The 14,744-nt window shown below is 37.8% G+C and overlaps 1 protein-coding gene across 2 annotated transcripts in view; it reads left to right on the top strand.

Annotated features, from left to right (window-relative positions):
* LOC124615574 (ATP-binding cassette sub-family C member 5-like) overlaps positions 1 to 14,744 on the top strand; it is a 272,433-nt gene that overhangs the window by 172,492 nt on the left and 85,197 nt on the right. For both annotated transcript variants that reach the window (XM_047143562.1, XM_047143569.1), the window contains 5 exons: positions 1,966 to 2,174; positions 3,011 to 3,185; positions 3,279 to 3,395; positions 9,578 to 9,700; positions 10,610 to 10,769. In XM_047143562.1, the coding sequence (XP_046999518.1) occupies positions 1,966 to 2,174; positions 3,011 to 3,185; positions 3,279 to 3,395; positions 9,578 to 9,700; positions 10,610 to 10,769 (784 nt within the window). The remainder of the gene's footprint in view (positions 1 to 1,965; positions 2,175 to 3,010; positions 3,186 to 3,278; positions 3,396 to 9,577; positions 9,701 to 10,609; positions 10,770 to 14,744) is intronic.

Here is a 14,744-nt window from a genome sequence, read left to right as displayed (position 1 = left end):
CTTTAGTCCACTGCTGCAGAATAATACTGCTGCAGTAAAACATAAACAAGAGAATAACACCAAAAAAACTTTAGTTGCAAAGAAAATGTGCCGTTTACAACAAAACACAGTATACACCCAACATCTGCTGACAGCAAAATGTGTCAAAAGACTATGCAGTACTTCATGACAATCTGTTTTTCTAGTGGGCCTAATTTCAGTGAGAAGCCCACAAGAAGACAGGCCGTAGTGGGCATGTCACAGCAGCCATCTCTGGCATGGAGCGAGTAACTATTTCAGATGAGTCTAATAATTATTGAAGGCACATTTAAGTGCATGTAAGCTCTCGACAACACACGAAAAAGTTAAGATCTTCAGTGGGTACCTTTTCAATTGCAGATTGATATCCATGCGGGTCCTGCAAGGGTGTTCATGGAGTGTGTCGGGCAAGCCGACAAGTTTGACATCACAAGCTTGTTGTGAGGCCCATATTTCTCATGGGCCTATTTTTATGAGCATGTTGTCTCAACGGTATACATTTCTAACAAGTCGCGGGAAAATATTGTGAATGATGATTGGAGATCATTACTTTCAAAGTAAATTTCCTTTTACACAAGATGAATTATGTTATGTGTTGGAATGTGTGATGAATTTCTTACATAACAGAGTGTTAGACTCTCATTCAAAACTTAACACTGAGGGCCAGCCACTTAGAAAAATTTCAAGCCTGCGAGACCGTCCATTTGTGTCATTATTTAAAACTTTACTGGTGCATGTGAGTTTGATATCTTCAAAGGATAACATCTGCTAGTAAAAAACAAGTTTCAAGGTTAGTTTTTATATTTATTGTAGTTCTTTGAGAGATTACAAATTATGCAATACAATTAATGACTAAAAGAATAATTACGCTGTTTCCAGGGCTCTCGGGTGTCCACCCAAGAGTCCTGGAAACAACACATACACTGGGAAAGCCTCCGATCACATAATAATTATGCTTTAGAAAAAAAAGTGTGAATTTAATTCTTGAGCAATTTCATATGTAATTGGCTTTTCGATGGAAAATTCAAGCTGCTTGATGGAACATGTATTCAGGCAGGTAAGCCACGAAACGTTCGTTGCACATCAACGAAATTTATCGTTGTGCTTGTCAGTTAGCTGCTGTGGTGAGCTCGTATGTTTGGGTGTCTATGTGGTCATGTGTGAATGTGTGTACTTTTATGAGAAAAAGAGCAATAGCTTGAAAGCCAGTGTTAACTGTTTTCTGTTGTGTGTCTCTGTGGGCCAAGCACCAGTCTTTTATAGGTAAGTGATAAACATGATCTGCAGATGTATCATTAATGTGTTTACAAGATATCAGTGTCTCTCTTGTGCTCTCACAAAACATGGTTTGCTGAACACAACAGTAATTATTATACCCCTGCTAGTATGAAATACAGATTCAGAAAGGACAAAAAGCACCTCTAAATTAAATTGCCAGTTCAGTCTTATTATTTATGACTAAACCGTATTTCCCTGGCAACCCTTTTGTTAAACTTGGTTCACAGTGCTTACATCAGGCAGCAGTGAGGGCACAGTGGCAGGACTACCATTGAGTGCAGATTCAATGAGACACCAAGATGTCTGGGTTTTGAGGCACTCCGCCAGAATGCAGAACAGTTAGCGAGGCACCTACGTACTTAAATAACTGGATGCTGACATCCAACAAACACTAATTGAAACCTCTTCAGGTTTAAGTGTAACTCAAAGGAAAGCGTTATCCCACTTATAGCAGTAATAAAGTGGAATTGATTAATATTTGTAACATCCCACGAAGCTTCCTAACTTCTGATTTGATTTTTCCTCCAGATTTTAAGAACAAGAAGAAATAGTGTGTAAGATCGCACCAAAGATCATGTTCCTTGACTTCCAGGAGGCATTACTATTAGTCAATCATTTTTATGAACTACTCAGGTTAAAAATTTTTGCTTATATGTTTTGTATTTTCAGAGTATGATGATCTGGCTGGCAAACTCACAAGTGATGAAGAACATACCACTACACAAGCAGGATACAAGGCATATCTCAAGTATGCCAAGTACTGTGGGGGATACTGTATCATGCTTGTATTACTTCTGCTCGTGCTTCTGTTCACTTTGTCGAGACTGGGTGCAGGTGTATGGTTACAAATATGGCTGGATGAAGGTGATGGCAAAGAGGTAATTCTCTCTCTCTCCCTCCCCCCCCCTCCCTCCCCCCCTTTCTTTCATCGACTCTTTTCCATCAAGTTGTTGTTCATAATATGACTGAATGCTGAATGACACATTAATGCCAAACTTTTCCTCTGCTGGAACACTTCGAGAATGCTGGTGCATTTATGGAACACCTTGATTATTTTGAAAGTTAATGAAGTTGATAATTTTTTTAAAAATAAGGAAACTGGTTTTATTCTGTGATTACTTCAATTCTAAATCATAACTAGTAACATATAAATTTTAAAAAATTCAAAAAGAGAAAATGTCGAAAAAGAAACATCACATCATTAGTATTTTTTGGAAAGAGCACCTACTTCCTGCAGAATACAGTTTGGGAAACCCTGTGTTACGGACATATGTCCTTATCAACAGATTTTGCACCAAGGTACTGCTAAAATTGTATCAAGCCTTTTGACATTAAGAAATAAGAAGTGGTATATAATGTAGAGGGAGCCAAGCCTGATGTGGAATTGATTAAGGCTGCTTAGAATAAGAAAAGTGACCTTAAGTCATCTGGAACAAAGTAAGGCAGATATAAGATACAAGTTGCTTCCATGCTTTGGTGTTCTTTTACTCTGAAATTAAATACACTAATGAATATGGACAGGAGGCATGGAATATTTAAGTGAAGTTCAGAAAATTATCAATTTTTATAAAATGATAACTAAGGATGTAGAATAAAATTCCTTTGACAGTTTGTTACTTCTGTTTTGTGTATTGTCAATTTGTATAAAACTGCTAGTTTCTGTCAAATGCATTTCTTTTTTATGATAATTTGGTTGTATTTTTCTCTTTTTCAGGGTGAACGAATATATAATGTGACACATTACAATCAAACATTTGACAATATGAAAGGGTTTGTGAATGACAATCCTTTTCTATGGTTTTACCAGTTGATTTATGGCATGACATTTGTTGTAATGATGGTTTTTGGGATGATAAAAGGAATAGGTATAGCAAGACAACTACTGTATGGTTAGTGTCTTTATCTTCAAGTTTCTCAAAATGAAAAGTATGCAATTGGAGATCGGCTACTACTGAATTTTTTTATTTGTGAACATCTTCCAGGTTCTTCTAGATTACATGATACAATGTTCAGAAAAGTGATGAGATGCCCAGTGTCTTTCTTTGATGTAACACCTGCAGGAAGAATATTGCAAAGATTTTCAAAAGATATGGATGAACGTAAGAGCATAGATTTAATTCATTCATCTCTTGTTATTGTTGATTCCTGATGTTAAGGAAACATTCACTGAAATTATTGTACTGAAAAATAGGACAACAAAATCATTTATCTCAATAGATTTATTTTATCCCTACAAGGAGTCAATACACTGATAACCAAACAAACAAAGGAAAGTAAGCATCAAATATAAAAATTCTGCAGTGCATGAAAAGAAGGGTTAGATTTAGAACATAGATGTAAGTAAACCATCCAGTGTAACATGCAGTTTGCTGTAGAGTACAGAAAATGTTAAGGAGAGCATAATACTAATAACCCATAAAAGTTAAAATCATAAAGTAAGTTTACATGAGCCATAAAAATTGTTTATATTTGAACTCAACATTGTTGTTGGGCTACATTCAAGGCACATGAACTACAACCACATGTACAACAACATTACTGTCCACTATAGCCCAGCTATGTTTGTTGCAGTACATTTGTGGGTCAGAAGTGTTCACATGGGGCCACATTATTGCCCCACAATGTATGAACGCATGCTGTTGGAAGTGGGTGCGGCTCTCCTTCCTTTTTCATTACAAGAGGAATAAAGTTAGAAAGAGCAAGAGAAATCAGGCTTTGTGGATGCATTCATTATGTTTTTTTTTAAGTTCGCGGAATGCCAACCAGCTGTCAATGAAGATGAATCGCCGCCGCCAAACTGTTTCCAAGAACGAAGTTGACCACCTGGGGACGCAACATGCAGTTCAACACAACGTGCTCAGTTTCCGTAGCTGTTTCATTACGGTGGCTTTGGTTGGAGGAACAGGTGGCAAAAAAGTGCTTCCATTGCAGGAATCGGGAGAAGGAGAGTGGGTCTTTGGCAAGTCCAGCATGGTTAAATTTGGCTATAGGACTAAAGGTGAGGCCTTTTGATAGGATTGAAACTACTGTGAAGCAGAGGGTTTTGGTGGAAAGGTTAACAACCGTGTTACAGGAATATTTTGGCTCTGGATTTGGTAGAGAATTGGTAGGGAGTTTTGGGGGACATAGCAAGTTGAAAAGGTGAGCTAGGCAGGTTTCAACTGTTATGAGGGATGGACAAAGAGGAACAAGGCCTTCACAAACAGGCACTATCCTCCAGACATAGTCTGCAAACAGATCTCCTGTTCCATTTCCCCTCACAACTCCAATCCTCCCACCACACGCCGGGAACCAGCCACAAAGGAGTACCCCTTTTTGTTACCCAATACCTCTCTGGGATGGAACAGCTGAACCACATCCTTTGCCAGGACTTTGTTTACCCATCATCATGCCCTGAAACAAGGGACATCATATCTGATATACTTCCCACCACTCTTAAAGTGATGTTCCATTGCCCACTCAACCTCGACAACATCCTCTGTGCCACTCCCAATGCCAACCCCTTGCCACAAGGATCATATCCCTGTGGAAGACGGAGGTGCAAGACCTACCCAGTCCACCCACCCAACACTTTCTATTCCAGACCTGTTACAGGTTTACCGTATCCTGTACTGGGCCTCTGTTAAAGCACCCATGTCATTTACCAGTTCCTCTGCAATTGTTGCACAGTTTTTTTATATTGGTATGACTACCAACCAGCTGTCCGCCAGGGTGAATGGCCACTGCCAAACTGTGGCCAAGAGGAAAGTGACCAGCCTGTGGCACAACATGCAGCTGAAAATAACATACTTTATTTCAGTGGCTGCTTCACTACCCATGCCATCTGGATCCTTCCTTCACCAGCAGCTTTTGTGAACTGTGCAGATGGGCATTATACTTAAAACACATTCTTCACTCCCGTAATTATCCCAGCCTCATCCTACAGTAACATTGTGTCCTCACACCCTCCACCCAACAGTTTCCGCCGCCGTGTGTGTGTGTGCAAGTGTATACCTGTCCATTTTTCCCTCTAAGATAAGTCTTTCCGCTCCCGGGATTGGAATGACTCCTTACCCTCTCCCTTAAAACCCACATCCTTTCGTCTTTCCCTCTCCTTTCCTCTTTCCTGATGAAGCAACCTTTGGTTGCGAAAGCTTGAATTTTGTGTGTGTGTTTGTGTGTCTATCAACATACCAACGCTTTCGTTTGGTAAGTTACATCATCTTTGTTTTTAGATATATTTACATGTACTGTTTTTTTTTTTTTCTCCAAGAGGACAGTTTGTAATTTATGATTCCTTTCAAATTGCTCATGTCCTGACAAAGATCTTCACAGTGATCACCTCAGATATTGCTCCACTCAGCTGACATAGTAGTGTATAGCAGTATAGTGTGTCATGCAAAACTACAACTGCAAATGGCAAGCACATGACTGTGTTAGTCATGCGAGGATATATGCAGGTTCCTAACTTGAAGGGTTAAGAGCTTATGCCAGCTTGAAATTGTAAAGTGGCATACAGATTTCACATTCTGCACAATATCTTTATTGTTTCAGTAAAATTACTGGGATACTTTCTGACTAATGCTTACCTATAGGAGGCAAAATTCTAGTACTGCCGATACAAACATATAAAAATTAAAAAAGCAACTATCTTAGCTTCCAGAACTATAGTTTTTTCCCCTCTTGATGGAAAGAGGGATAGATTGGGAAAGATTACAGATGAGGGGCAACTCACTCAGGTCCCAGAATAAAAGAAACTCTCAGTGCCTAAAGCTAAGTTTGTTTTTGTACTTCTTCTATGAGCTCATCAGCTATGCTGGAATGTTACCTCCTGATGATCAATACTGGCCAGCTGTTGTGTCTCCTTGTACTTTTATAGTCTTCTCTGGATAATTTTCCATTTGATACAAAGATAGTCAGACACATTTTAAGTTTCCTTGTCACTCTTGTTTTGGAAGAATGTGTTGATACCAAACATATTGTTGTTCTTGGTAAATTCTGCTGATGTAACGTTTTTGTAATTAGTAGAATGTCTTAATCTTTCTTCCATGTTTTCATCCACCACTCACTGATCAAAGTGGCATAGTCCTTACAGCACTGAACTAATTTCTGGCAGAAACAAGGTACAGATTCCTCTCTAGCTGCCCTGATTTAGCCTTTCCATGGGTTCCTTAATTAACTAAGGCTGGCTTCACCAGGTAGGCCACACCTGATTTCATTCCACATTTTTATCCAATCAGACTCTTTAACACACTCAAATTCACTGTAATGCATGATCATTCATAGGACATTATCCCTTAACCACCATTCCTTCTCACAGGTTCTGCTGCTGAGTGAGCTACTGCAGCACTCCAGAGATTACATTTGAATACTTAGTTTTAGAGGAAATTATTTTTCAATAACGTCTTTTGTTTGCATTCCAAAATGTTTCACTTCAATGATAACTATGGTTAGAATGTGTAGGTGCAAATTTCAGGAAAAAAAGGAAGGGAAAAGGTGCTAAAATAAGGTGAAAACGGGGCAAAGGAGGATGATTTACTCAACTAAATCGACAAATGCTCTTCCTCTTATTCTAGTGTATTGTGTGACAAACAAGTACATCAAATCATCATTCATCAGGGGAGAAAAAAATGAAGCTGTTGTCCTTCAAGATACTAAGCACCTCTACATTTTTAAAAATAAGTCTGTTTCTGTTAGGAGATAGAATGTCTTCATTGATGCTAAAGCTTCCTTTGACATCCACAGAAAACAGTGGGCCAAGCTTTGTATTCATTTGGGAATGACAACTCTACAGATGTGGCAAATTTCTTAATATCAGATTCTTCTGAAGACTGAACTCATTTGCCTTTGGGAAAGACATCTAACTGCTTTCTCTTCGGAGATAAAAAAATATCTAATTGTTTTTCATTTTCAAGACAGTGTTTTTCTAATTGTCTTATACCTATCCACACAAAATAGTTCTGTCTACAAATTACATATCTTCGCTGGTAACAGAAGTTCCTGTGCCCTGGAAATTGCACCTGTGTTAGCTGGATTCAAAGAAAGCACAAATTCTTTAATCTTGTCAGGATTCTCATACAGTGTAGCAGCACACTTAGTACAACGACCACGATGAGTAATGACCAGAAAATTTGGAAGGGACAGGCCAGTTATTTTCTTGTGGCAACAACAAAACTCTGAGCTTATTGTACAATCTTCTTCAGCGCAGAGATGAACTGATGAGTGATATCATACTCATTCCTTATGGATTCACAAACCCTGTGAAGGGTATGAACCAAGCATGTCACATTCTTCAACTTTGGGAACAAAGGTTCCATTTGGTTAACAGCTGAAGCCACCTATAGAGCGTGGGCCGTAACCACCAGAACAACTTTGTCTAACTTGATACCACTAGGCCACAGTTTTTAACAAAACTGATTGCGTTTTAGTGTGCTGGCATTTTGCTAAGGAAAAAACTAAAATGTTCAAAACATATCATTTCAGCTGCAAGAAAAGGAGAGGTGGTGGTGTAAAGTTTATGATCACCAGACTTTGCGCCAATGTCCTGGTTTAAATACCAAACCTTTCTGCGGTGTCTCATGAAGTGAGGGCATGTGACACTGTTGATGGTGATCCGTCCATCCGATGTGACACACACACACACACACACACACACACACACACACAGATACATGTAGTATTACAAATGTTATAATGGAGTATGTCGTAAGTAAACAAACATATAATTCCATTGAATCTATTGATTCATCCAGAATGAGTCCCACATTTCAATTAGACACCTTCTCCTTGATTCTTTGTATTGTTTCTTGGTTAACAGACTCCATGTAGTTTTTTCTTAAAGTATTTTTCAAGAAATTTATTGAAGGCTGGATAGGTCACCTTAGTGAGTAGAATTACTACTTTTGTTAAGAGCTGCACACAAATCACTATTGAATTCCTTCATGTTATTCAAATAGATTTATTAATAGAGGTTGCCATGATGTGTTTGTTTGAAAAGCTTTAGAGCTGGAAATGTGTTGTTTGATGCGATCTCACTGGTGTTTAATCTCTAAGAAAGTCACAAATAATACATCCCATAATAGTTCCATCACTTTCTGTGGAATCTTGTTTAAATTTCTGAGCCAGGACAAAAAAATCAGGCACTGGACACCTTCGGCATGGTAAAATCTAGTAATACCGGCGTGCTTTCGGTCCACAGTTCACTGAACTTCTGTTCACTGCAAGCCGAGGAGACCTTAACTGATTATGTGACTAGTTCAAAGAAGGGATAAAGGTCCCCAAAAGTGAGAAAGGCGCATAAAAATTTGTCTTTGGGCAAAATTTTGCAGTGATACCTTTCTGAAGAGCTTTAATTTACACTAAGAAAAAAGATGGGCTTCTAAAAATTGTAACCCTGCTGATAATTTTGCTAGTATCAGAGAAGCAAGTTTATTGAAAATTAGGAATGGCATTTCACAGTGCAGTACAATCATATTAAAAGCTTTTCGTTGATGAAAAGTTATTATTCTTTAAATTACAGTTGCTTCTCTTTTTCCAAATGTAGTTGAGAATCCATATGCTACCAGAGATTTTGTCAATGTGTGTGGTGGAAGAACAATTAGAGTGATCATAATTTTGTTACATGGTGGATAATTCAGCTTATTTCTCTGTAGCCTATCATCATCAAGTGCCAGTTTCCATGCAACACTAAGGGTAGTAAAGCCACTGGAGCCTAGTTGAAGTTGTTACTGCACAAGATTATGTCTGAGGAGAGGAAAATCTTATCCCATGTTTCTACCTACTGCGATTCTGACAAAAGGAGCCATTGAGATCAGAACTAAATGACATGAAGGGGATCTGAAACCTTCCCTGTCTGAATGAGAGTCCTAGACCAACAGATAAAGATATGGAGCACACTATCTGGGAGGAATCCAAGGGAAGTGTCAGGTGTGAGATGCTCATCCAATAGAGTTATCTCCATTGACAGTGTCTTGTAGCCTGATTCCACTAGTCCTTGCTAAAAGCTTTCCAAATAAACCCCGGACATCGATACACAATTTGGTGATCAGATATTTTGCGTACTGACTCCGCCTCCATTGCTGTCAAACTTCTGACAGCAAAAATTGCAGTAGAATGTTTATTGATTATTTCAGAATCATTTTTCAGGTCGTCACCTACATTGATTTAGCTTGATTAGAGGAGGATTATTATTGTGTGGACCAGTTGCATGACTTGTAGCTGTGCCTAAAAACATCTCATAATCTTGGATACATATAAATAGATATATATTTGTTTTGTTTTTTAATTTTCTTTTGTTTTGCAGTTGATGTTCGAGTACCCTTCTTCTTCGAATTTGTATGGCAAGGATTGATGTTTGTGATCACCCAGATGTTCCTTGTTTGTTTCATCTTTCCTATTTTCTCCATTGCAATGGCTGTGGCAACAGGTAGGTTTTGTGGAAATATTCTATTAAATTCATATTTGTGTTTTTCTTTAAGTAAGATTGTATATTGTTGTCAAAGGTCAAATTTCAGGGGATATATGTGGATTTTGGTTGAACTGAGGTACAGCAGGCTGCTATATAATACAGCAAGATTTTTGTGTGCATGTGTGTGTGTGTGTGTGCATGTGTGTGTGTGCAAAAAAGTACCAACAAAACTTCCATCAGAATTAACAAATCTCATTTTAAAGTACAACAAAACAGGCATAAACTTTATGGCAGATTAAAACTGCTTCCCTCACCAGGAACTCAACTCAGAACCTTGATTTTTGCATGCACTGCTCTTGGCAACTGAATATGGAATTTCAAAACAGTGTACTTGTTGTTGCTGAGTGAAATATTCATTCTGAAAACAGGTATGGGAGCAAGAGCTACACACTTGGTAACAGTGATCTTTAGACCAGGTCCTGTGTAATCCATTTTTGAAGTTTGATTTTCTACAGATCTCTATCTGCCATAATAGTGGAGGATGTCGTTCAGTGTACAATTTGTCACTGATGGAAATACTTCTGAACAGTTTAAGAAGTTCGGTGTCAATAACAGCTATGAAATTTATCAAACTAGTGGTATATGTATTTAATTAGATCCGTAATTATTACATGAAAGTATTAAAATTTATGATATTAAATATTTGTAAGATATGGGAACAGTTACACATACACTCCTACTAGAAAAAGAGCAAGAGCACAGAAGCTAGTGTTAACTTTCTTCTATTACATATTTCTGTGTGCCACACGCAAATCCTTTATAGATATATGGTTGCCTTTCCATTATTTTACATACTTTTCCATCCAGGAAGTTCCATTATTGTTATACATTAAATGTGTGTCAACAATTAAGCTCTGTTTATTGCAGGCCTCTTCATTTTTCTGGATATGTGGCTTAATGTTGGTTTGAGAGAGACTAAGAGACTCGACAATTTGTTGAAATCACCAGTTCTGAACCATATATCTTCATCAATGGCAGGGCTGTCAATTATTCGCACTTATGGAAGACAGAAGATATTTTTGGAAAGGTAATGAATATTAGAAATATTTTTAATCGATTCATTGTATCACTCATAGTGTAACAACACTCTTGATATTTTTAATCTTTTAATTGTTTTTTAGAGGAAATAAATTCTTCCTATACATACATTTCTGGAAAATCAAACAATTTTTGTGAAAATAATATATAACTGCATCTATGCAAAACAGATTTGAAAAGTTATAGCAGACTAGCTTTTGTGTTTATGGAGTTACGATGTTCACAGAGAAGACATAATTTGCATTGGTAAAGGAACAAGTGGCTGTGCTGCCTATCTATGATGTTTATGATGAACCTCTCTGAATACTGAAACACGTAATTATGTGGATTTTTTTATCTGTGGTGGATATTCACATTTTAACAATGATTAGCAGTAGCAAATTCGTGCAAGGAGAAATTGTAAATGTTGTGATGAAAGGAGAAATATCTGACAAAAGAAAAAAATATTAGATGAAACATGTTATAATATGGAACATGAGTTGAAACTCCCACCAACAGCTTTACTTTGATGCGAGACATTATAACAAGTTTGTTTGGCCTGTTTTGGAATGTTGTGTAGAGTGAAACATGTTGATAACATATCCAGAAATGGAGATTACGTTAAATAAAAAAAAAGTAAGTGAAAGTATAACTACTGCACCAATTGAAGCCATTAAATATGTTCATAAAATAGGTTTTGAAACGCTTTCAGTTGACAGAAAAAATCAGAAACACTTAAGAGAATTTTCAGGCTTCACTTTTCAATCAGTAACTGGAAAATTTGAAACTAAGATATCATTTGTTGAAAAGTAGTTTTCAGAAACAGAATCGGGAGCAAGTTACAGTATAGATAGTGGGATGGAAAATGAAATAACTACCAAAATTTGTTATTGTGCATCCAGTATAGAAAAACTTCAGTTGAAAATTAACAGTGACATAGAATGTGGTGGTGGTGGTGGTGGTGGTGGTGGTGGTGGTGGTGGTCTTCATCGTGGTCGTGGATGGTGATGACGACGATGACTACTACTTTTTGGAGAAAATTACGGTTGTGATGGGTTGGAACCAACTGTAAATGTTTGTTTTCTCACAAAAAATCGCCACGTCAAATTCTGGGTATGCCTTTTATTTAATGTGTGACTGGTCTTGTCATGGGCTGTGTTGAGGAAAGTTTCGGAAGAAAATTTGATTTGAAGACAAGCGCTGCAGAGATCTAGATATCTTCATGAAAGAAGAAACAGCAAGAATCTCTTTAAGAATATATTGCTGTAATGAAAGCAATTACCAAATGTGCTGATTGGTAACAAATCACTATTCCAGCATGCGATAAATGAGATGGAAGGTGATTTAGGCACAAAACTTCTACTTTTGGTACTGGAGATGTGAAAGAGTTCAAGCAGAAATGAGGCAGTATGAAAGAACTCTGAAGTCTTTGCTGAAAAGAAATAAGAAAAGTTTAACAGTGAAGATCCAAGAAACTCCAGCGACTTTGTTTGCCAAAGACTTGAGCAACAGAAACACTAAAAGCACAGCTTGTGGTCCAAACAGAAAGTGTTTCACCTGTGGTGCCAAAGGCCTCTCTTAGAGTGATTGCAATCATAAGAGCAAGGAAAGAGATGCTTCAGTAGCAATGAGTTTGGCCATGTCTTCTCTGAATGGACACAGATGAGAATAATCAAAAGGTAACAATGGATGTAGACACTGTCAGGAAGAGCATTAACAACTGCAAATTAAAAAATGTAACCAGGAGATAAAGGTGCTGACTGACTGTGGCAGTCATCTTAATTTAATACGATAATATGTTTATGAGACAGTGGCTGCATCAAAATTGCAGGATCCTGATATAGTCTTGACAGGATTTGGAAACAACTTTCTTTTTTCTCAATTGTATTTTACAGGTATTGATGAGATTGACCATGTGAAAATTGAAACAGAGACAGAGCATTAACTCGCTGACAGGGAATTGTAACAGTCAGGACAGCTGCTTCATTTACTTAGTTTGCATCTCTTCAAAAAATCATGAGTACTATGTAAATTTTAGTGATGAAATTCTCTTCAAGTTCAGAGATGGAAGAGAGACTTCAGTTATTCCACACACTGTGCAGTGTGAAATCGTCAAGCTTGTGCGTGAGAAAGGACGCTATTCTGTTAAAGGAACTGAAGAGAAAGCAAAACAGTATAGTTATATACCAGATTTGACCTACAAGATAAAAAGAGTGCTCTACAATTATGTAAATTTAATTATGAATAAGAAATCAGAAAAGGAAGGTAGGTTTTCTTCACCCCTTATTCAAAGAGAGTGAGCCATTGTACACTCAGGGTATATACGACCCGAGACAGCCTGGAGATCCGGGAAAAACTCAGAAATTTTTTCATCTGGGAGAAAACCAGGGAATTTTTTAGAATTCCGGGAATTTTTCGTTGTTTATGTTTTCAGTTAAATTTTTGTAATTTTGACTTGTAAGAAGCGATATTTTAACAAAGGATATTATTGTATCCCGCTACTGCAGAATAATACTGCAGCAATAAAACATGAATGAGAGAAAAACGAAAATAAAACATAAATTGCAAAGGAAATGCGCCATATACAACAAAAAGGCACAGTGCGCGTACAAGCGCCTGCCAACAGCAAAATGTGTCAAAGGCTTTAGAAAGACTATGCAAGATGCTTTGTAACAACAAACTGCATCCAATGAGCGTGGCGTCACAACTGTTTACATTTGATTTGTTTTAGCAGTTACGAGCAGGATCATGTGCATGCGCAGTTGAGTAGTATCTTCTCCTGCTTCTGGCTACAGAAATGTGGCATGGGTTTGTGTGTCGTCCTTAGCATAAGTTAGATTGAGTAGTGTGTAAGCATAGGGACCGACGACCTTAGTAGTTTGATCCCATAAGACCTTACCACAAACTTCCAGTTTACAGAAATGTGGCTGTTGGCCGTGTAAGCAGTTGCAGACAGCAGCTAGATGCTACCACGAAAAAATTTCCTGGCGTGCCAGATTCATCGCAGCAGGCCCAGATCTGGAAGGGGGGGAGGGGCAAATTCATTTTCTTGAGGAAAAAAACCTTGTTTCGCAAAGTGCCTAGCATCCAGCACACATTGGTCTATTGATTATTCATATGACTTTGAAACGCATCCTTGTCAATTTTTTAACACATTCTAAGTTGATTTCTGAATTAATCATAAGTTGATTTCTGATTGCGTGCATAATGTACGTGATGTGTCTGTCAAGGGAATCCTCGTTGCATCTAGAAACAAACTTCCCTGCAGACAAAAGGGGCTATATGAGATGAGAGGAGTAAAGCCAAATGGATGAATGCCAACCACTGTCTCATTATGTGATTGATCGGATTTTGCGAATGATAAGCGTTGTTATAATTGCTAGCAAAATCCATAGATACAGTCTACCAGAGTGGAAATAAACGACTAACGGGAATAACAGGTAGGAACGATTACGGATTATGTTCTCGGTGTACCCAAGTAAATGAAATTTTTGAACAGTTCGCTATACTAGTAAGGGCCAGTTGTACGGTCCCCGGCTAGCAGTTGCTTTAAGTTCTATATTGGAAGTAGCGCGGAAAACGTGTTGTACGAACATGTAACAACGCCTAGCCAGAGAATAATAGCGGGATAACTGAACCAGTTATTCTGGCAGAATTAGTGAAGTTAACCGGCAAATAAGTTCCGACATTTGCAGGAATAGTTACAGAATTAGTGATGACAAGACTGCTTGCTAGAACAAGGAAGGAGAAGAAACGGGGACATCACACAAATTATGGAAGAATATGACTATTCCAAGTTTGTACAGAAATTTCGTACTACTACTTTTCAATCTCATGCTTCAGAAACTAGAGCGTATGAATGAAGTGTGAAACTATTTCCTAACGTAAAGCTTTTTGCTTGTAGTGGGCCTAATAGGCATTTGATGTTGGTACTTCGTGTATTAGATAGTGTCGTCTTATAAAAATTACCATTTTTGCCAAATCA

This window comes from Schistocerca americana, chromosome 1, assembly GCF_021461395.2.
Source record: "Schistocerca americana isolate TAMUIC-IGC-003095 chromosome 1, iqSchAmer2.1, whole genome shotgun sequence".
Lineage (NCBI taxonomy): Eukaryota > Metazoa > Arthropoda > Insecta > Orthoptera > Acrididae > Schistocerca > Schistocerca americana.
The sequence above is the reverse complement of the archived record's forward strand: the minus strand, read 5'-3'. Positions and strand labels throughout refer to the sequence as shown.